Source organism: Chelonoidis abingdonii, chromosome 6, assembly GCF_003597395.2.
Source record: "Chelonoidis abingdonii isolate Lonesome George chromosome 6, CheloAbing_2.0, whole genome shotgun sequence".
Taxonomy (NCBI): Eukaryota; Metazoa; Chordata; order Testudines; family Testudinidae; genus Chelonoidis; species Chelonoidis abingdonii.
In genome coordinates, this window is record NC_133774.1 from 43,570,662 (window position 1) to 43,586,364 (window position 15,703).

Consider the following 15,703-nt stretch of genomic DNA (forward strand, 5'->3'; position numbering starts at 1 on the left):
ATCCTATCTGCGGATGCCCCCACGAGGGTGGCCCTGCCGTTTATTAAGACCATCCAGGCCACTGCCGACACCTTATGGCAGTCCCTAGCCTCCATTCCCCCTACAGCAAAGGGAGTCGAGATGAAATACATGGTACCCTCTCGGAGGTACGAGTACTTATATGTTCATCCTCCTCCCTCCTCATTAGTTGTCCAGTCAGTCAACAAAAGGGAATGCCATGGCCAGCAGGCGCCAGCCCCAAAATCCAAGGAGGCTAGGCGGATGGACCTCTTGGGTCGTAAGGTGTATTCAGCAGGGGCCCTGCAGCTCCGGGTGGCCATCTAGCAGGCTCTCTTGAGCCGGTATAGCTATAACACCTGGGCGCAGGTGGGTAGGTTCACGGAACTACTGCCCCCGGATTCACGCCAGGAATTTGCCACGTTCCTGGAGGAAGAGAAGAAGGTGGCCAGAACCTCTCTCCAAGCCTCCCTCGATGCGGCCGACTCGGCAGCCAGAACTCTGGCCTCCAGTATTACCATGAGGCGTATCTCCTGGCTCCAAGTCTCCAACCTGCCACCCGAGCTCCAATATACCATCCAGGACTTACCCTTTGATGGCAAGGGTTTGTTTTCAGAAAAGACTGACCCCAGGTTGCAGAGTTTGAAGGACAATAGGGTCATCATGCGCTCGTTGGGCATGCATACCCCTGTGACCCAACATAGACCCTTCAGACCTCAACCGCACCGCCTGTACTTTACGCCTCGGCACAGGCAGGACCTCAGTAGGAGGCGCGGGAGGGGTGGCGGTAGACACCAATCCGGATCCCAAGGGGGCCAAAACCACGGGCCCTCAAAGGCACCACCTGGGCCTAAGTCCAACTTTTGAAGGTGTGCCCGGGGATGGCGTACCAGTCTCAAGACAGGATCCTTCCCCTCCTTTCTCCAACCGTCTCTCCTACTTCCTCCCGGCATGGTTCCAACTGACCTCAGATCTCTGGGTTCTACACATGGTGAAGCAAGGATACCACCTCCAATTTGCTTCATCCCCACCTTCCCACCCCCCAACCCGGTCCTTCTTCAGAGACCCCTCTCATGAGCAAGTCCTCTTACAAAAGGTGCAGTCTCTCCTTGCCGCAGGAGCTATAGAGGAGGTACCATCAGATGAGAGGGGGAAGGGGTTTTATTCCTGGTATTTTCTGATTCCCAAGTCCAAGGGAGGCCTCAGGCCTATCCTAGACCTGCGAGGCCTCCAGATATGGATGGTCAACTTGAAGTTCCGTATGGTCTCCCTAGGGACTGTTATCCCGTCCTTGGATCCTGGAGACTGGTATGCCGCCCTCGACATGAAGGACGCATACTTCCACATTGCCATCTTTCCTCCACACAGGAAGTATCTTCGCTTTGTGGTCAACCACCAGCACTTCCAATTTACGGTCCTCCCCTTCGGCCTCTCCACGGCCCCAAGGGTATTCACAAAGTACATGGCCGTCATTGCCGCCCACCTCCGCCGGTAACAGATACATGTATTCCCATATCTGGACGACTGGCTCATCAAGGGAACCTCCCAGACTCAGGTCCGACAGCACATCGGCATAATGACGGACCTATTCTCCTGGTTGAGGCTGCTCCTCAATGCCGAGAAATCCACTCTGGTCGCCACACAAAGGCTGGACTTCATAGGGGCAACGCTGGACTCCACTCAAGCCAGGGCTTACCTCCCTCAGCCCCGCTTCCAGACGATCGTGTCGATCATTCGAGGTCTGCAGACCTCCCCAACCACCTCGGCTCGCACGTGCCTCAGCGTACTGGGTCATATGGCCGCATGTACTTATGTGACCAAATATGCTAGGTTCCACCTGTGACCCTTTCAAACGTGGCTCAATTCAGTCTACCGCCCTGGCAGGGACCCTATAGACGTCCTGGTGACAGTTCCGCCGAGCTCCCTACGCTCTCTCAGTTGGTGGCTAACTCCATCCCTGGTATGTGCAGGGATACCGTTCCATCCACCGTCGCCTTCGCTGTCCTTAACGACGGATGCGTCATCCCTTGGTTGGGGGGCACAACTAAGTCACCTTCGAACACAGGGCCTTTGGTAAAAACAGGAGCTGACGCTCCACATAAACGTCTGGGAGTTGAGAGCAGTCCGCCTCGCGTGTCAGGTGTTCCAACAACATCTTCACGGCCGTTGTGTGTCTGTGTTTACAGACAACACAACGGCCATGTATTATATCAACAAACGGGGGGGACTCACTTTTCTCCCCTGTGTCAAGTGGCCATTCGACTCTGGGACTTCTGTAAAGCCCACTCGATAGACCTGGTGGCGTCCTTTCTCCCGGGGGTTCGGAATGCTCTGGCGGATCGGCTGAGCCGATCCTTCCTCTGTCACGAATGGTCAATAAGACCAGACGTCATCCATTCGATCTTCTAGAGGTGGGGGTTTCCCCTCATAGATCTGTTCACCTCCCGCTTGAACAAGAAGTGCCAGGAGTTCTGCTCCTTTCAGGGTCTCTCTCTGGGATCGATCACGGACGCATTCCTCCTGTCATGGAGGCACCACCTGCTATACGCCTTCCCACCGTTCTCTCTGGTTCACAAGGTCCTGATAAAACTCCGTAGGGACAAAGCGCATCTGATCCTGATTGCGCCTGCGTGGCCCAGACAACACTGGTACACCACCCTGCTCGACCTGTCCATGGCCAGTCCAGTTTCCCTCCCTCTCCTTCCAGACCTTATCACACAGGACCACGGCAGGCTTCGCCACCCAGACCTGCAAGCCCTTCACCTCACGGTGTGGCTCCTGCATGGCTAAACACAGCAGAGTTACGCTGTTCCGCTCCGGTACAGCATATTCTCCTCAGTAGCAGAAAGCCTTCCACTCGATCCACGTATCTGGCAAAGTGGAAACACTTCTCTTGCTGGTGTGCAACGCAGGACGCTACTCCCTCGGAGGCCTCGATTCCCACGGTCCTAGACTACCTCTGGTATCTTAAGCAGCAGAGCCTGGCGACATCCTCTCTGAAGGTGCACTTGGCAGCTATCTCCACTTTCCATCCAGGAGAGGGTGGCCACTCCGTGTTTTCCCACCCCCTGGTCACTAGATTCATTAAGGGCCTAGAGTGCCTCTACCCTCCTGTACATCGCCCTGCCCCTACCTGGGATCTCAGTTTAGTCCTAAACAGGCTAGTGCACCCGCCTTTTGAGCCACTAGCGACTTGCTCGCTCTTGTACCTGTCGTGGAAGACAGTCTTCCTGGTGGCCATTACATCGGCCAGGAGGGTCTCCGAACTACGAGTGCTCACGGTGGACTCGCCGTACATTATCTTTCAGAAGGACAGGTACAGTTGTGACCTCATCCGGCGTTCCTCCCTAAGGTAGTGTCAGCCTTCCATACCAACCAGGACATCTTCCTCCCAGTCTTCTTTCCGAAGCCTCACTCTTCTTGACGGGAGCAGCAGTTACACTCCTTAGATGTGCGCAGGGCACTCGCTTTCTATACTGAGCGGACGAAGTCCTTCCGGAAGTCTCCCCAGCTGTTCGTGGCAGTCGCGGAACGGATGAAAGGTCTACCAGTCTCCTCCCAGAGGGTCTCCTCTTGGGTAACAGCGTGCATCCGCACATGCTATGACCTAGCTCATGTCCCTTCGGGCCGTCTCACAGCGGATTCAGCTAGAGCTCAAGCTTCATCAGCCACTTTCCTGGGCCATGTGCCTATCCAGGAGATATGCCGCGGAGCGACCTGGTCATCGGTCCACACCTTTGCCTCGCACTATGCTCTGGTCTAACAGTCTAGAGATGATGCAGCCTTTGGCGCAGTGGTTCTGCATGCTGCCACATCTAACTCCGACCCCTCCGCCTAGGTAAGGCTTGAGAATCACCTAACTGAAATGGATATGAGCAATCACTCGAAGAAGAAAGATGGTTACTCACCTTTGTAACTGTTGTTCTTCGAGATATTTGCTCATATCCATTCCAAACCCACCCTCCTTCCCCACTGTCGGAGTAGCCGGCAAGAAGGAACTGGAGGATGGCTGGGTCGGCTGGGGTATATATCCGGTGCCATAGCGGCGCCATTCCAGGGGGCGCCCAGCCGACCCGCCGAGTGTTGCTAGGGTAAAAGTTTCTCCGACAAACGTGCACGCGGCGCGCACACACCTAACTGGAATGGATATGAGCAACACATCTCGAAGAACAACAGTTACAAAGGTGAGTAACCGTCTTTTCTCATCTTAATCTCTTTGATCCTCACTTCCTTATCTTTAAAATTGGGATCATATCACCTCATCACACACGGGGTTGTTGTGCATATCGGTTCATTAATGTTTGGGAAGCACTCAGATATTTTAGTGAAGAGTGCCATGGAAAAGCCTCTGAGGAGCTCAGTATTCAGAGCAAGGTTTGAATAGTGTGCAATAAATAAGACATAGACTCACACATTGAAAAATAAGGATAAAACAAGATACTGAATAGTTATTGGTTCTGTGAGTACCATCTGTCCTGTGCACTAAATGAGGCAGGAGTTTTTGGGGGAGAGGAGAGGGAGAAAGTGACCTTGTTGTTAAATACGGTATCATAGTGGATACACATATGGGAGGTGACTTAGGGTTGCAAAGACAACCTTAATTCTGGCATTTCCTTACTTTTGAATGCTTGATTTTGCAACCTTGATATTCTTTTAACATTGTTTTTGTGTATAATTTTATATACATGGTCTTCCTGAATAGGTATATACAAAAATTAAAAAAAGGATTAACATTTTTGTTAATTTTTATAACATTAATAAAATACCATTTGAAAATCAATCCAACATTGTGTGCATGCACACATATAATTATACAATCATTTATATTTTAATGTGTAACTATATATTACATAATTATTACTAATTAAGTGTAAGTAAACTACTAAATTTGTACTAATTAACTGATCAGATGATCCATCTACACTCTATTCAATTTAAAACTATGGGACTTTGTAGGCATAAGGGCTGAGTGGGTATGTTGGATAAAGATAAATAAGTAAATATTTATTGATACAGCACACGCAGCTTTACATTAGGGTCAGGTTTTGTTATCTTTTTAAGGCTGTAAAGGTTAGAAACTGACTTTTTGTTTTAGATTAAAGTTTAAATTGTTCAGGAAAGTATGACTTAAACAATTTCTTGTGCTTCCCTTTCACTACTGGAGTGTATTTTTCAAGTCTTAGTTTTGATGAAGTTAAATGTGATGTTGCAGTGGCTTCTAAACTGAGCTTTTAATGGAAGCATTGTGTTAACCTTTACTATAAAGAGACTAATGTTTACCTAAACTTTTGGTTTTTAAAATGATAAAAGATGCAGGGAACCACAATACCATCTCCTAGGATGGGAACGTTATTGTTTTTCTTTGTTTTTTTTAATTTTAATGTAAAAGTCATAATCTTTAAAAAATATGAAATTGCTGCTACTTCTTTTGCTTCTGCTGCTATTTCTTAGGCACTTACAGCCATAATATTTGAATGCCGTTACCGACATTTTTAGAAGTCACCAGTTTTCTGAAGAAGGTGGACAAATGTATGCTCCTCTTCTTCAAATATCAGTTACTTAATTAAAAAGAATCCAGTCTGTCTGGTTCATTTCATGGAGCACAAACCATGGACCATTATCTCCTAGGATAAGACTTGGCAGAAGTGATGGCTCTTGTCTCTCTAGTGACAAGATTTAGGCTTGGTCCAGTTTCTGGAAGTAGTACTAGCATAAGGTGGGATCTCTGCTGAAAATGACCATCACCCCACTTCCACTCCTAAAAATCAAATAAACTCGAAAAGGTTTACTAGTTTTTCATTAGCCTCAGTATTTCCACTCAGTGTATCTTCCAGAGTGGATTGCAGTGTGAAAAGAAGCCTTTCAGATAGCTAGACCATAAGCTGTTCATGGCATTGAAAAATAAGGGCCTTGAAATTGATCCTGGTATGAACAGTTAGCCGAGTGCAGGCTGAGAGAGCCTTGTAGAAATGCTGATAAACCTTAATTTTCGCATATATGTTCATTTTGCTATACTAAACAAATTATACTATGTTGTAAGAGAGTACAATATAATGACCTATGCTTCGCTGAAACAAAAACAGTGCCTAAAAATTTTTGTGTGTGTCCATCTAGGCTTCCAGATGGATTTTCCCAACTGTTAAACCTAACACAGCTGTACCTGAATGATGCTTTCCTTGAGTTTTTGCCAGCCAATTTTGGCAGGTAAGTTAAATTTGAGTCTGAAAACCTATAATATTAATTCTTGCTTCTTAACTATTAAGAAAAGATTTTGCTGCCTCTTAAGGAAAGGGTGGGAGATAAATCTCCAACAGGTTTTCCATGTATTACATAGCTTAAAATAAAACAAAAAACACCAACATCCTCTTTGGTAGATCTTCCTGAGAGTTCTATTTGTACCCTTGAGAAACCTTACCAAACATTACTTAGTGGAAAAAAACAATTAGATCCTTGTCTCACTTCATGGAGTAAGTCTGTCTTGTTTTAAATATGAGAAACTAACCTTGCTGAAATACAGCTTGGTCATCATTTAATTGTTGGAATCGAGCAAAACAATGACTTCATCCTCAGCAATCTATTTATGAACATTCCACCCGTTTCTGGTACGTACAGAGATGTTTTTATACATTAGTAAACTTATGTAAACCAGTGATTCCTGAACGATTAGTGCTTAGGAACACATAACATACTCGCTATCAGTTATTCGCAGAACCCTGTGTGACGGGTTCCCCCCCTGGGATGTCACCTGGAACTGGGGTACCACTGAGCCCTCTGACCCACCAGCCTGGGCTCCCTTCTACATTATGCTGCCTCTCGCACTGGGATCCCTCTCATACTGTGCTCCTCCAAGCTTGCACTTTCACCAACGTTCACACAGACAAGGATACACCCAGTTGCAGTTACATGCAGACTCCGACCAGCCACTGCATGAACCAACAATAGGGAGGCTACAGTCAGAATAACTACCAGCTTCTCAAACTCTTTCACCCCACTGGAGTATAAACCCAAAATTACACCGTCCTGCGCTGCACAAGGAGCTGTACAGCATAAACTCATAGCATTCACTCCTCCCTCAATCTGGAGAGCAAATGCAGCAGCCCCTTGAACTAAGATTCCCAAGCACTTCACTCTAAACTTACTGATGTAGATTAAAACATAAAATAGATTTTAAGTGAACAAATTTATCTTTTGTAGTTGTTATAAGTGATAGCAAACAAATCAAAATCACAGACTATGCTTAACATACTAGAAAGATAGGATTTGAATTACCAGGCTCTCACCCTGACTGATGATGCAAGCGGGCTGCAGATTCTTAAGGCACAAGCTACACTTGCTTTGCAGTTTGGAATCCCCAGGTTTTTCCTGCACAGGCTAGAAATCCCCCTAGCCTGGGTCCAGCACTTCCTCCAGTTCAGTCTTTTGTTCCGTAGGTGTTTCCAAGAGTTTTCTTGTGTGAGGAGTGAAGAACAAGAGAGGATGTTACTCCCTGCCTTATATATCTTTAGCATATGGCAGGAACCCTTTGTCCTAACCTCAGTTTGTAGAGAAACAATGGTATCCAAGATGGAGTCCAGAATCATGTGGCCTGGTCACATGCCCTTGCATGCCTTGCTGAGTCATAGCAGCAATTGCTTACAGGCTGGTCAGAACATTCACAGGAAGGTTAAATTCTTCCAGGGTCCATTGTTTTTGCTGATGGACCATCAGCACTGTCTGGCTTCTTCATTGTTGTACCAGAAAGGCTAGTTGTGGATGTCACCCAGAGTAAGCACAATTGAAATAAAGAATATTGACCATGTATCTGAACTTTAGATACAAAAATGATACATGCATACAAATAGGATAATCATATTTAGCAAATCATAACTTTTCCAATGACGCCTCACATGACCCATCGTGTACAAAATGCATTATCATTATGTCATAATCATATCATCATCATCATATCACTGTGAAGAATATCAGGTGCAATGTCATACCCTGTAAGAAAATGTTCCCTAAATCAGAGTATGAGGGAAATACTTATATCCTACCCTTTAAACTCTGGGTTAATTCTTCAGTGCAAAAATGATAGGATAGTATAGTTAAGAAGAAAATTATTTTTAGGCCAGTACTGTCTGTCCTTTCCTCCTTGTTCTTTTGGTTTGCCACTTCTGCTTTGTTGCTCTCTTCTTCCCTTCCGTGTCTGGTTCTTTCTTTCAACCCCTGTCCCCGCCCATGTCTCATCCAAACTTTTCTTTTAGGAGCTACACCAATTTACACCAGCTTGAGGATCTGACCTTTTGAATGTAAGTGACTAGGATCCTTTAATCCTAGTCAATACACTTCAGTAAACAAGTGCTCAGAAAAGGTGCTGAAAGCAGAAGCATAGCACTACCCTTCTACAGTTGCTGAAGTAGTTTGGCAGACCAATAGGCACTCAGTGAAAAGCAAGAACAGAAGTAGTCGGTTAGCGATGCATTTACTAGTCATCTGAGATGAACACTTTTAGGGTTGTTGGCCTAGATCTCTCATGTCTGTACTCATTTCCTGAATTCAGTATTATTTTAAAAAATAAGATACACTGTGCATTAAACATTTTGATTACAAATAGGTTGATTGAGAGTTGTTTTCTTCACTTCACTCCAAGAATTGAGCCATGAGATATGTCTACACTTTGAACTGGATGTGTATATTCTAGCTTGAGGACATACCTCTGCTAGTTCTGATTGAGCTAGCATGCTAAAAATAGAGTGTAGCCACAGCAGCAGGAGGGCCTAGCTACCCCAAGTATGATCCCATCTGAGACTCTAGGTAGGTCCTTGAGGTGGCTGGCCCCTTCCATTATCATGGTTACACTTTATTTTCTATGTGCTAATGCAGGTATGTCTCCTCAAGCTGGAATTTACAACTCTGGCTTGAAGTATAGACATACTGTCATAGTGTTCTGGGTATAAATCAGACCAGCAAGGGGTTGTGTCACTGCTTATCCTGCAACCCTGGGTGCACTACAATTCTTTGCTGCTGTAGCTCCAAGCCTGGGATACTCACAGCTAGCAGGTTATACCCTGAGTGTCTGTGTGCCAGACAGCCCTGGTTCAGGAGCTCTGACTCCAGAAGCCTGTCTATTGCCTCACAACCCCACTTTCACCAGCCTTGGTTACAACCAGCAAGTGACCCCAACACACTCTCCCAGCCCCAGACTTCCCCAAAACCATATGCCCTGAAGTGTCCAGCCTTCACCTGGGCCACTCGGACAAATATTAAAGTTTGTTGCTCATTAAAGGAGACAGAAGCCCGTTACATCTTATTAAAATAATGGGGGTAATTACACCCTTCCCTTCAAACAGAGCACTGAGTTGGTTTATAGTGGGGGAAAAAACCCACAAAATTTTATAACAAAATATACATAGGATTAAGTTATGCCAAGTAAAAGAAATAAAAGTGGAGATGGTTACAAGCAATTAAAAGAGAAAATACATATCTAATTGTCTAAAACTTAATCTTGCAAGGTACAAGCTTTGTTCAAGATGGTTTCTCTCACCAATCTTCCTTCTTCCCAGCCATGGCTGACTCCCTCAGTTGGGATCTTCCACAGAAGTACAAGATGCTTGGTTCCCTTGTCTTCCTAGATGAAAGAACTTTGCCCAAGCAGTTTTCTCACCTATATTCAGTTCTCTCCTTGGTTGAAGGACCCATCTTTCTCAGCTTGCAAGAGCTCTGTCCCTTGTGGCTGGCTAGTGATGGATGCCAAAGATGACTTCTGCCCTTGTTTATGTCTTCCAAAGTTCAATGAACTTGTTTCAAAAGGCAGGATAACTTCACGCTGTTTTTTCCTTTGTGTGCGCTTTCCATCCGTATGTATGTAAATGTGATTTCTGTTTTCTTTCCACCATGCTTAATTTACATCGGAGACAGGTAAATAGCTGTGATGTTCCCTCCGGTCTGGGAGAGACCTGTATCTTCCTTTGTTAGGACACAAACTGTAAAAGCTAATATCAATGGATACTCCATAATTCCTTATATAATCTTAATGCATACATTTAAGGACAATACTAATCACCAGTGTCATAGACTTTCATAAAAGATCTCACTCTACACACTTTTATAATACAATAATATTGTATACAGTCTGTTGACTCAGTTGCTTATCACTTGAGATTCAGCTCTCCTGTCTTTATATTTGTTAGCTTGATAGCTTTGTTTACCTACTATGTAAATGGACCTTCCTTGTCTCTGCCTGGTTACCAGGCTAGCCTGAGAAGCAAATATACATGCCTTTGTCTAGGGCAAACCTATTTACCAACTCTCCCGATATGTCTGGTTTAAACACATTTTAGTCATAATTCTAGCATATACCCATTACTCTTAATGCACACTGTGTACATACATCATGCAAGAATATTATTGATCAGTGAATTCTTAGTTTTCCAATGACCTATCACATGACATCTTTTTAGATGCAGATTATAACTATAGTGAATTGGTGTACATTGAACGAGTCAGGCCAGCTGAAATTCACTACCTGATACCAGTGAGCCTCTTGCATTGGGATGGTTTTAGCATCACACCTCTCCCATTACAAAGTTACAGGAAAGTTAGCTAGTGGCTAACCCAAAGGCAGCCTTTCAGAGCCCTCTCTCCTGGACATGGCATCTGCCACTATATTTCCTGTCCGCTTTATATAGAAGAAACCTGTTCTGTCACCTTTGTCTGTTTACAATCTCCAGGACACATCAGAGACTATACATAACTCCACCTACTGTCTGGCTAAGAATAGTACACATCCTGTGCAATTGATTTGTTATCTTGTCTCCCTCACCCAGCATGCTTGATTTTCACCCACCTGTTACATCTGCCTTTTAGACTGTAAGCTTTTTGGGGCAGGAACTTCAGTTTATCTTATTTGTATATCACTCAGCACAATGAGATCCAATCTCGTTGAGGCCTATAGATGGTCCTGCAATATAAATGTGTTTATAGTAATAATTTAAAAATTTAAAATTAATGGGAATTGGGATGCAAATCCCTTAATAGCTATGAAAATCTCAGCCTTGTTTTTTAAAATATACAGGTTCTGACTTAAGACACCCTAATTTCTAGGCTAACAGAGCTGAACAGGAATTATTAACAAACCTTATATCATCAATTGTTTTTAATACATAATATTTAAAAATAGGTTTAAACTGCTACGGTTACAGTAAAATTTCCTGAGATAAGGTGGGTGAGGTAGCATCTTTTAGTGGAGCTTATAGAATCACAGAATATCAGGGTTGGAAGGGACCTCAAGAGGTCATCTAGTCCAATTCCCAACTAAATCATCCCAGCCAGGACTTTGTCAAACTGGGCCTTAAAAATCTCTAAGGAAGGCGATTCCACCACCTCCCTAGGTAACCCATTCAAGTGCTTCACGACCCTCCTAGTGAAAAAGATTTTCCTAATATCCAACCTAAACCTTCCCTGCTGCAACTTGAGACCATTACTCCTTGATCTGTCATCTGCTACCACTGAGAACAGTCTAGATCCTTCCTCTTTGGAACCCCCTTTCAGATAGTTGAAAGCAGCTATCAAATCCCCCCCTCATTCTTCTCTTCTGCAGACTAAATAATTCCAGTTTTCACAGCCTCTCCTCATAAATCACATACTCCAGCCCCCTAATCATTTTTGTTGCCCTCTGCTGGACTCTTTCCAATTTTTCCACATGCTGCTTCTAGTGCTTCTTTCCACTGAACTAAGGCCTCATCAGTCCTGAGTAGAGCAGGACATTACCTCCCCATGTGTCACATATGACACTCCTGTTAATACACTTCAGAATTATATTAGCCATTCTCACAACTGCATCACTCTCTTGGCTGACATTCAATTTGTGATCCATTATAACCCCAGATTCTTTTGTGCAGTACTACTTCCTAGCCAGTTATTCCCCATTTTGGATCTCTGCATGTGCTTTTTCCTTCCTAAATGTAGAACTTCGCTCATCTTTATTGAATTTCATCTTGTGGATTTCAGAACAATTCTCCAGTTTATCAAAGTCCTTTTGAACTATATATAAGCCTGTCCTCCAAAATTCTTGCAATCCCTCCCAGCTTGCTGTCACCTGCAAATTTTGTAAGTATACTCTCCACTCCATTATCCAAGTCATTAATGAAAACACTGAAATAATACCTGATCTTTTATTCTTACTTTTACCTTCTATTCTGACCTGAAGAAGAGCTCTGTGTGGCTCGAAATCTTGTCTCTCTCACAACAGAAGTGATTCAGTAAAAGATAATACCACCTTCCTTTAGTATCCTGGGACCAACATTGCTGTAGTTACACTCCATACAGTAAGATTTCCTGTTTAGTGCTCATTCAGTTGCTTAGTTAGTTAATTAGTCTTGTGTATGAATAGAATTATGGAGAGAAATTAGAAATTGTAAGACAAGTAAATTTTTTTCATTTGTATTTGTTACATATTTGAAAATATTAGAAATGAGAGGGAATAAACTAGAACTAAAATAAAGCCTCCAAAATGTGCTTTAAAAACATTTTGATTTTTGGTTGTGCATTCTGCAGATTTATTGACATCTGTTTTAGGCACACTTTGATACACATTTAAGCTATTATATTTTTGGAGCAGATTAGTATGCTTTTTTCCAAGTTTTGTAAGCACAGCTGAGCTTTAGTTAGCTATTAGTCTGAATGTGGAAACAAAGTATAAGTGTCATGTGATGTCTGCTTAATTTATCTGGAGCAATGTCAAACAGAGCCTAGATGTAAGCCAGTTGGCTATCTCACTAGGCGGTGCACCAAAGAGCACTCTTCCAGCCACAGGATTTCTGTCCTTTTCTTAAAGGCTTTGATTTTATTTCTTCAAAATAAACTTAGAAATTCAAAACATCGATTTGTGTCCTTTCCCCTGACCTAGAGTCTTCTGCAGGGGCCTATCTAGTCCCCTCAGGATTACATTCTTCAGACCATCTGCCTGGGAGTCAAGTCAAGGCAAACCTTTCTGATCCCTTCTCCTTCCTTGCCTGCTTGCCTGCAGGATTACACTCTGCAGGCCATCTGTCTGAGAATCACATAGAAACTGTGTTCTTTCCTCTGCCCCAGGACTTCTTGCCTCCCTACTCCCTGCAGTTCCTATCCTCAACTAAGCTACTTGCTCACTTTTATGAGAATCATTTGATCTTCTAGCTATCATTTGATCCCTAGCTTTACAGCCTCAGGTGAGAGGCAGCTGATTAGTCTGATTGGGCCCAGCTGATTGGAGGCAGTTGGGCTCAGCTGCCCTTAAAAGGCCAGCCATTCTGATACTAGCATTTGACTGCAATAATTTAATTAAAAGCAGCAAAGAGTCCTGTGGCACTTTATAGACTAACAGACTTTTTTTTTTTTTTTTAATTTATGTGACATTGGTGGACGTGCAGGTGAATGAACCGGTGATGGTGTGGCTGATCTGGTTAGGTTCTGTGATCGTGTCGCTGGTTTAGATATGTGGGCAGAGTTGGCATCGAGGTTTGTTGCATGAATTGGTTCCTGAGTTAGAGTTCTATGGTGCAATGTGCAGTTACTGGTGAGAATATGCTTCAGGTTGGCAGGTTGTCTGTGGGCGAGGACTGGCCTGCCTCCCAAGGCTTGTGAAAGTGTGGGATCATTGTCCAGGATGGGTTGTAGATCCCTGATGAAAGCGTTGAGGGGTTTTAGCTGGGACTATATGTGATGGCCAGTGGAGTCCTGTGTTTCTTTCTTGGGTTTGTCTTCGCATAGGAGCTTCTGGTACACGTCTGGCTCTGTTGATCTGTTTCCTTTTTCCGTGCGGTATTGTAGTTTGAGAATGCTTGGTGGAGATTTTGTAGGTGTTGGTCTCATCGTCTGAGGGGTTAGAGCAGAGTGTGTGGTTGCACCTCAATTGCTTGGCTGTTAGACAGGGATCATGTGGTGTGCCCGGGATGGAAGCTGGAGCATGAAGGTAGCATAGCGTCGGTAGGTTTCGTATAGGTTTGTTAATGTGACCATCACTTATTTGCACCGTGTGTCTAAGGAAGTGACGCTCCGTGTAGATTGGGCCAGGCTAGAGGTTGATGATGGGCGTGGACAGCTGTGAAATCGGGTGGAATTTTCAAGAGTCTCCGTCCTGTGGGCCAGAGATGAAGATTCATCCATGGTAGGCGTCAGTAGAGAAGGGCGTCGTGTGGATAGAGGTGAGGAACGCGTTGTTCCGGAGGCGGGCGGCCATAAAAATATTGGCATATTGTGGGGCCATGCGGGTGCGCACAGCAGTGCCACTGATTCGGAGCTATAAGATTGTCACAATTTTGAAATGTGTGTGCGAGGATAAAAGGCACAGAGCTCAGCAGCCATGTCTGGCAATACATCAGGGATAACTGTTCCCTGACTGCTTGTATGTCCATCTGTTGTTGAGATGTTTTGTGTAGAGAGCCTCTCAATCCATAGGTGGCATAGGAGGTGTTATCTGAAGATCACCATATGCATTGTAGTTTCATCAGAAAATCAGTGGTGCGTGGAGATGCTGGGATGCTGGTGGCATATGAGTGAGTAGAGAGTCCACCATAGCCAACAGTGCCTTCAGAGAGTGCCAATGCCCAAGGATGATGTGGCGTCCAGGATTTCCGGGTTGTGATATTGGTAGTGGATAGGAATAACCCTGGTTGGGGCTCTAAGCGGTATGTAGATTTGTGGTGTTAGTGTAAGGGATGTCTGAGTAAAGGTGCAGTTTGTAAGTGTATTCTCAGTGGATTCTGAGGAAGTGGCCTTTAGAATTGTATGGAGAGTTGTTGCGCCTCTTTTGGTAGTCAGACCTGTTCATGATGACAACAGCACCTCCTTATCATCTTCTTTTGATTAGGTCAGGGTGGATTTCTGAGGCTGTGGATGACATTGCAGGTTCTGCACGACGGGGTTTATGAAGCAAGCGATTATTTCCACAATTTCTGCCTGTGCACGCGGCAGCGCGTGCTAGATACGGTCAGCTGTCATTTAGACCCTCATGAGAGGGAGGGGGAGGATCCATATGATCTTCTGTGCTGTTGTGAAGAACTGTGTATCAGTGGGCTGTTCAGTGTATATCCTAAGTATTCTTGATCGGAGACGGCGAAGTAGGCTTTCCAGATCTACCAACAGAACGTTCAGTAGTGGGGTGACAGGGAGAAAGAAGAGTCTCGAGATAGGAAGACTTTCTTCTGGGCTGAATGGTGGTTGGATAGATGAACGATATTGCTGAGTGGTTAGGGGTACCTGGAATTGGATGTTTAGAACAGCTTACAGTCTTTCTCCTTTGTAGAGAAGTGAAGCGAGTAATGAAGATCTCCCTGTCCGTATTTTAGTGAATCCATTTGTATGGAAGTTCGGTAATTTATGAGAGGTCTCCAGATGGAGAGCTCTTTTTTGATGTTTCCTGTTTGCTGTATAGGATGCTGATCAGGTGGTTCTCAGGTTCCTTTGACAGAGTATGGCATAATCTCTCAACTGTGGTCGTGTAGCAGTAGATAGCAGTTCTAATTGTGCAAGTTCTTCATGGTGATGGATTTCCACTCGCATAGTGGCAATGCAGTGCCTTGCTGGTCCAAGTATCAGAGAAGTAGCCATGTTAGTCTATCTTAAAAAGTAAGCAGAGAGTACTGTGGCACCTGAAGACTAACAGACATGCTGTTGTCAATTAAAAAGGTCCACAGGACTCTCTCTGCTTTACAGATCCAGACTAACACGGCTGATGCCCCCCCTCTAG

At 44.6% G+C, this 15,703-nt stretch overlaps 1 protein-coding gene and 1 long non-coding RNA gene across 4 annotated transcripts in view; one reads left to right on the plus strand and one right to left on the minus strand.

Moving 5' to 3' along the window:
* Positions 1–15,703, minus strand: part of LOC116825245 (uncharacterized) — a 295,317-nt gene that overhangs the window by 179,770 nt on the left and 99,844 nt on the right. The window lies entirely within an intron of this gene.
* ERBIN (erbb2 interacting protein) overlaps positions 1–15,703 on the plus strand; it is a 247,127-nt gene that overhangs the window by 153,647 nt on the left and 77,777 nt on the right. For all 3 annotated transcript variants that reach the window (XM_075066986.1, XM_075066984.1, XM_075066985.1), the window contains one exon: positions 6,112–6,201. In XM_075066986.1, coding sequence (XP_074923087.1) covers positions 6,112–6,201 — 90 coding nt within the window. The remainder of the gene's footprint in view (positions 1–6,111; positions 6,202–15,703) is intronic.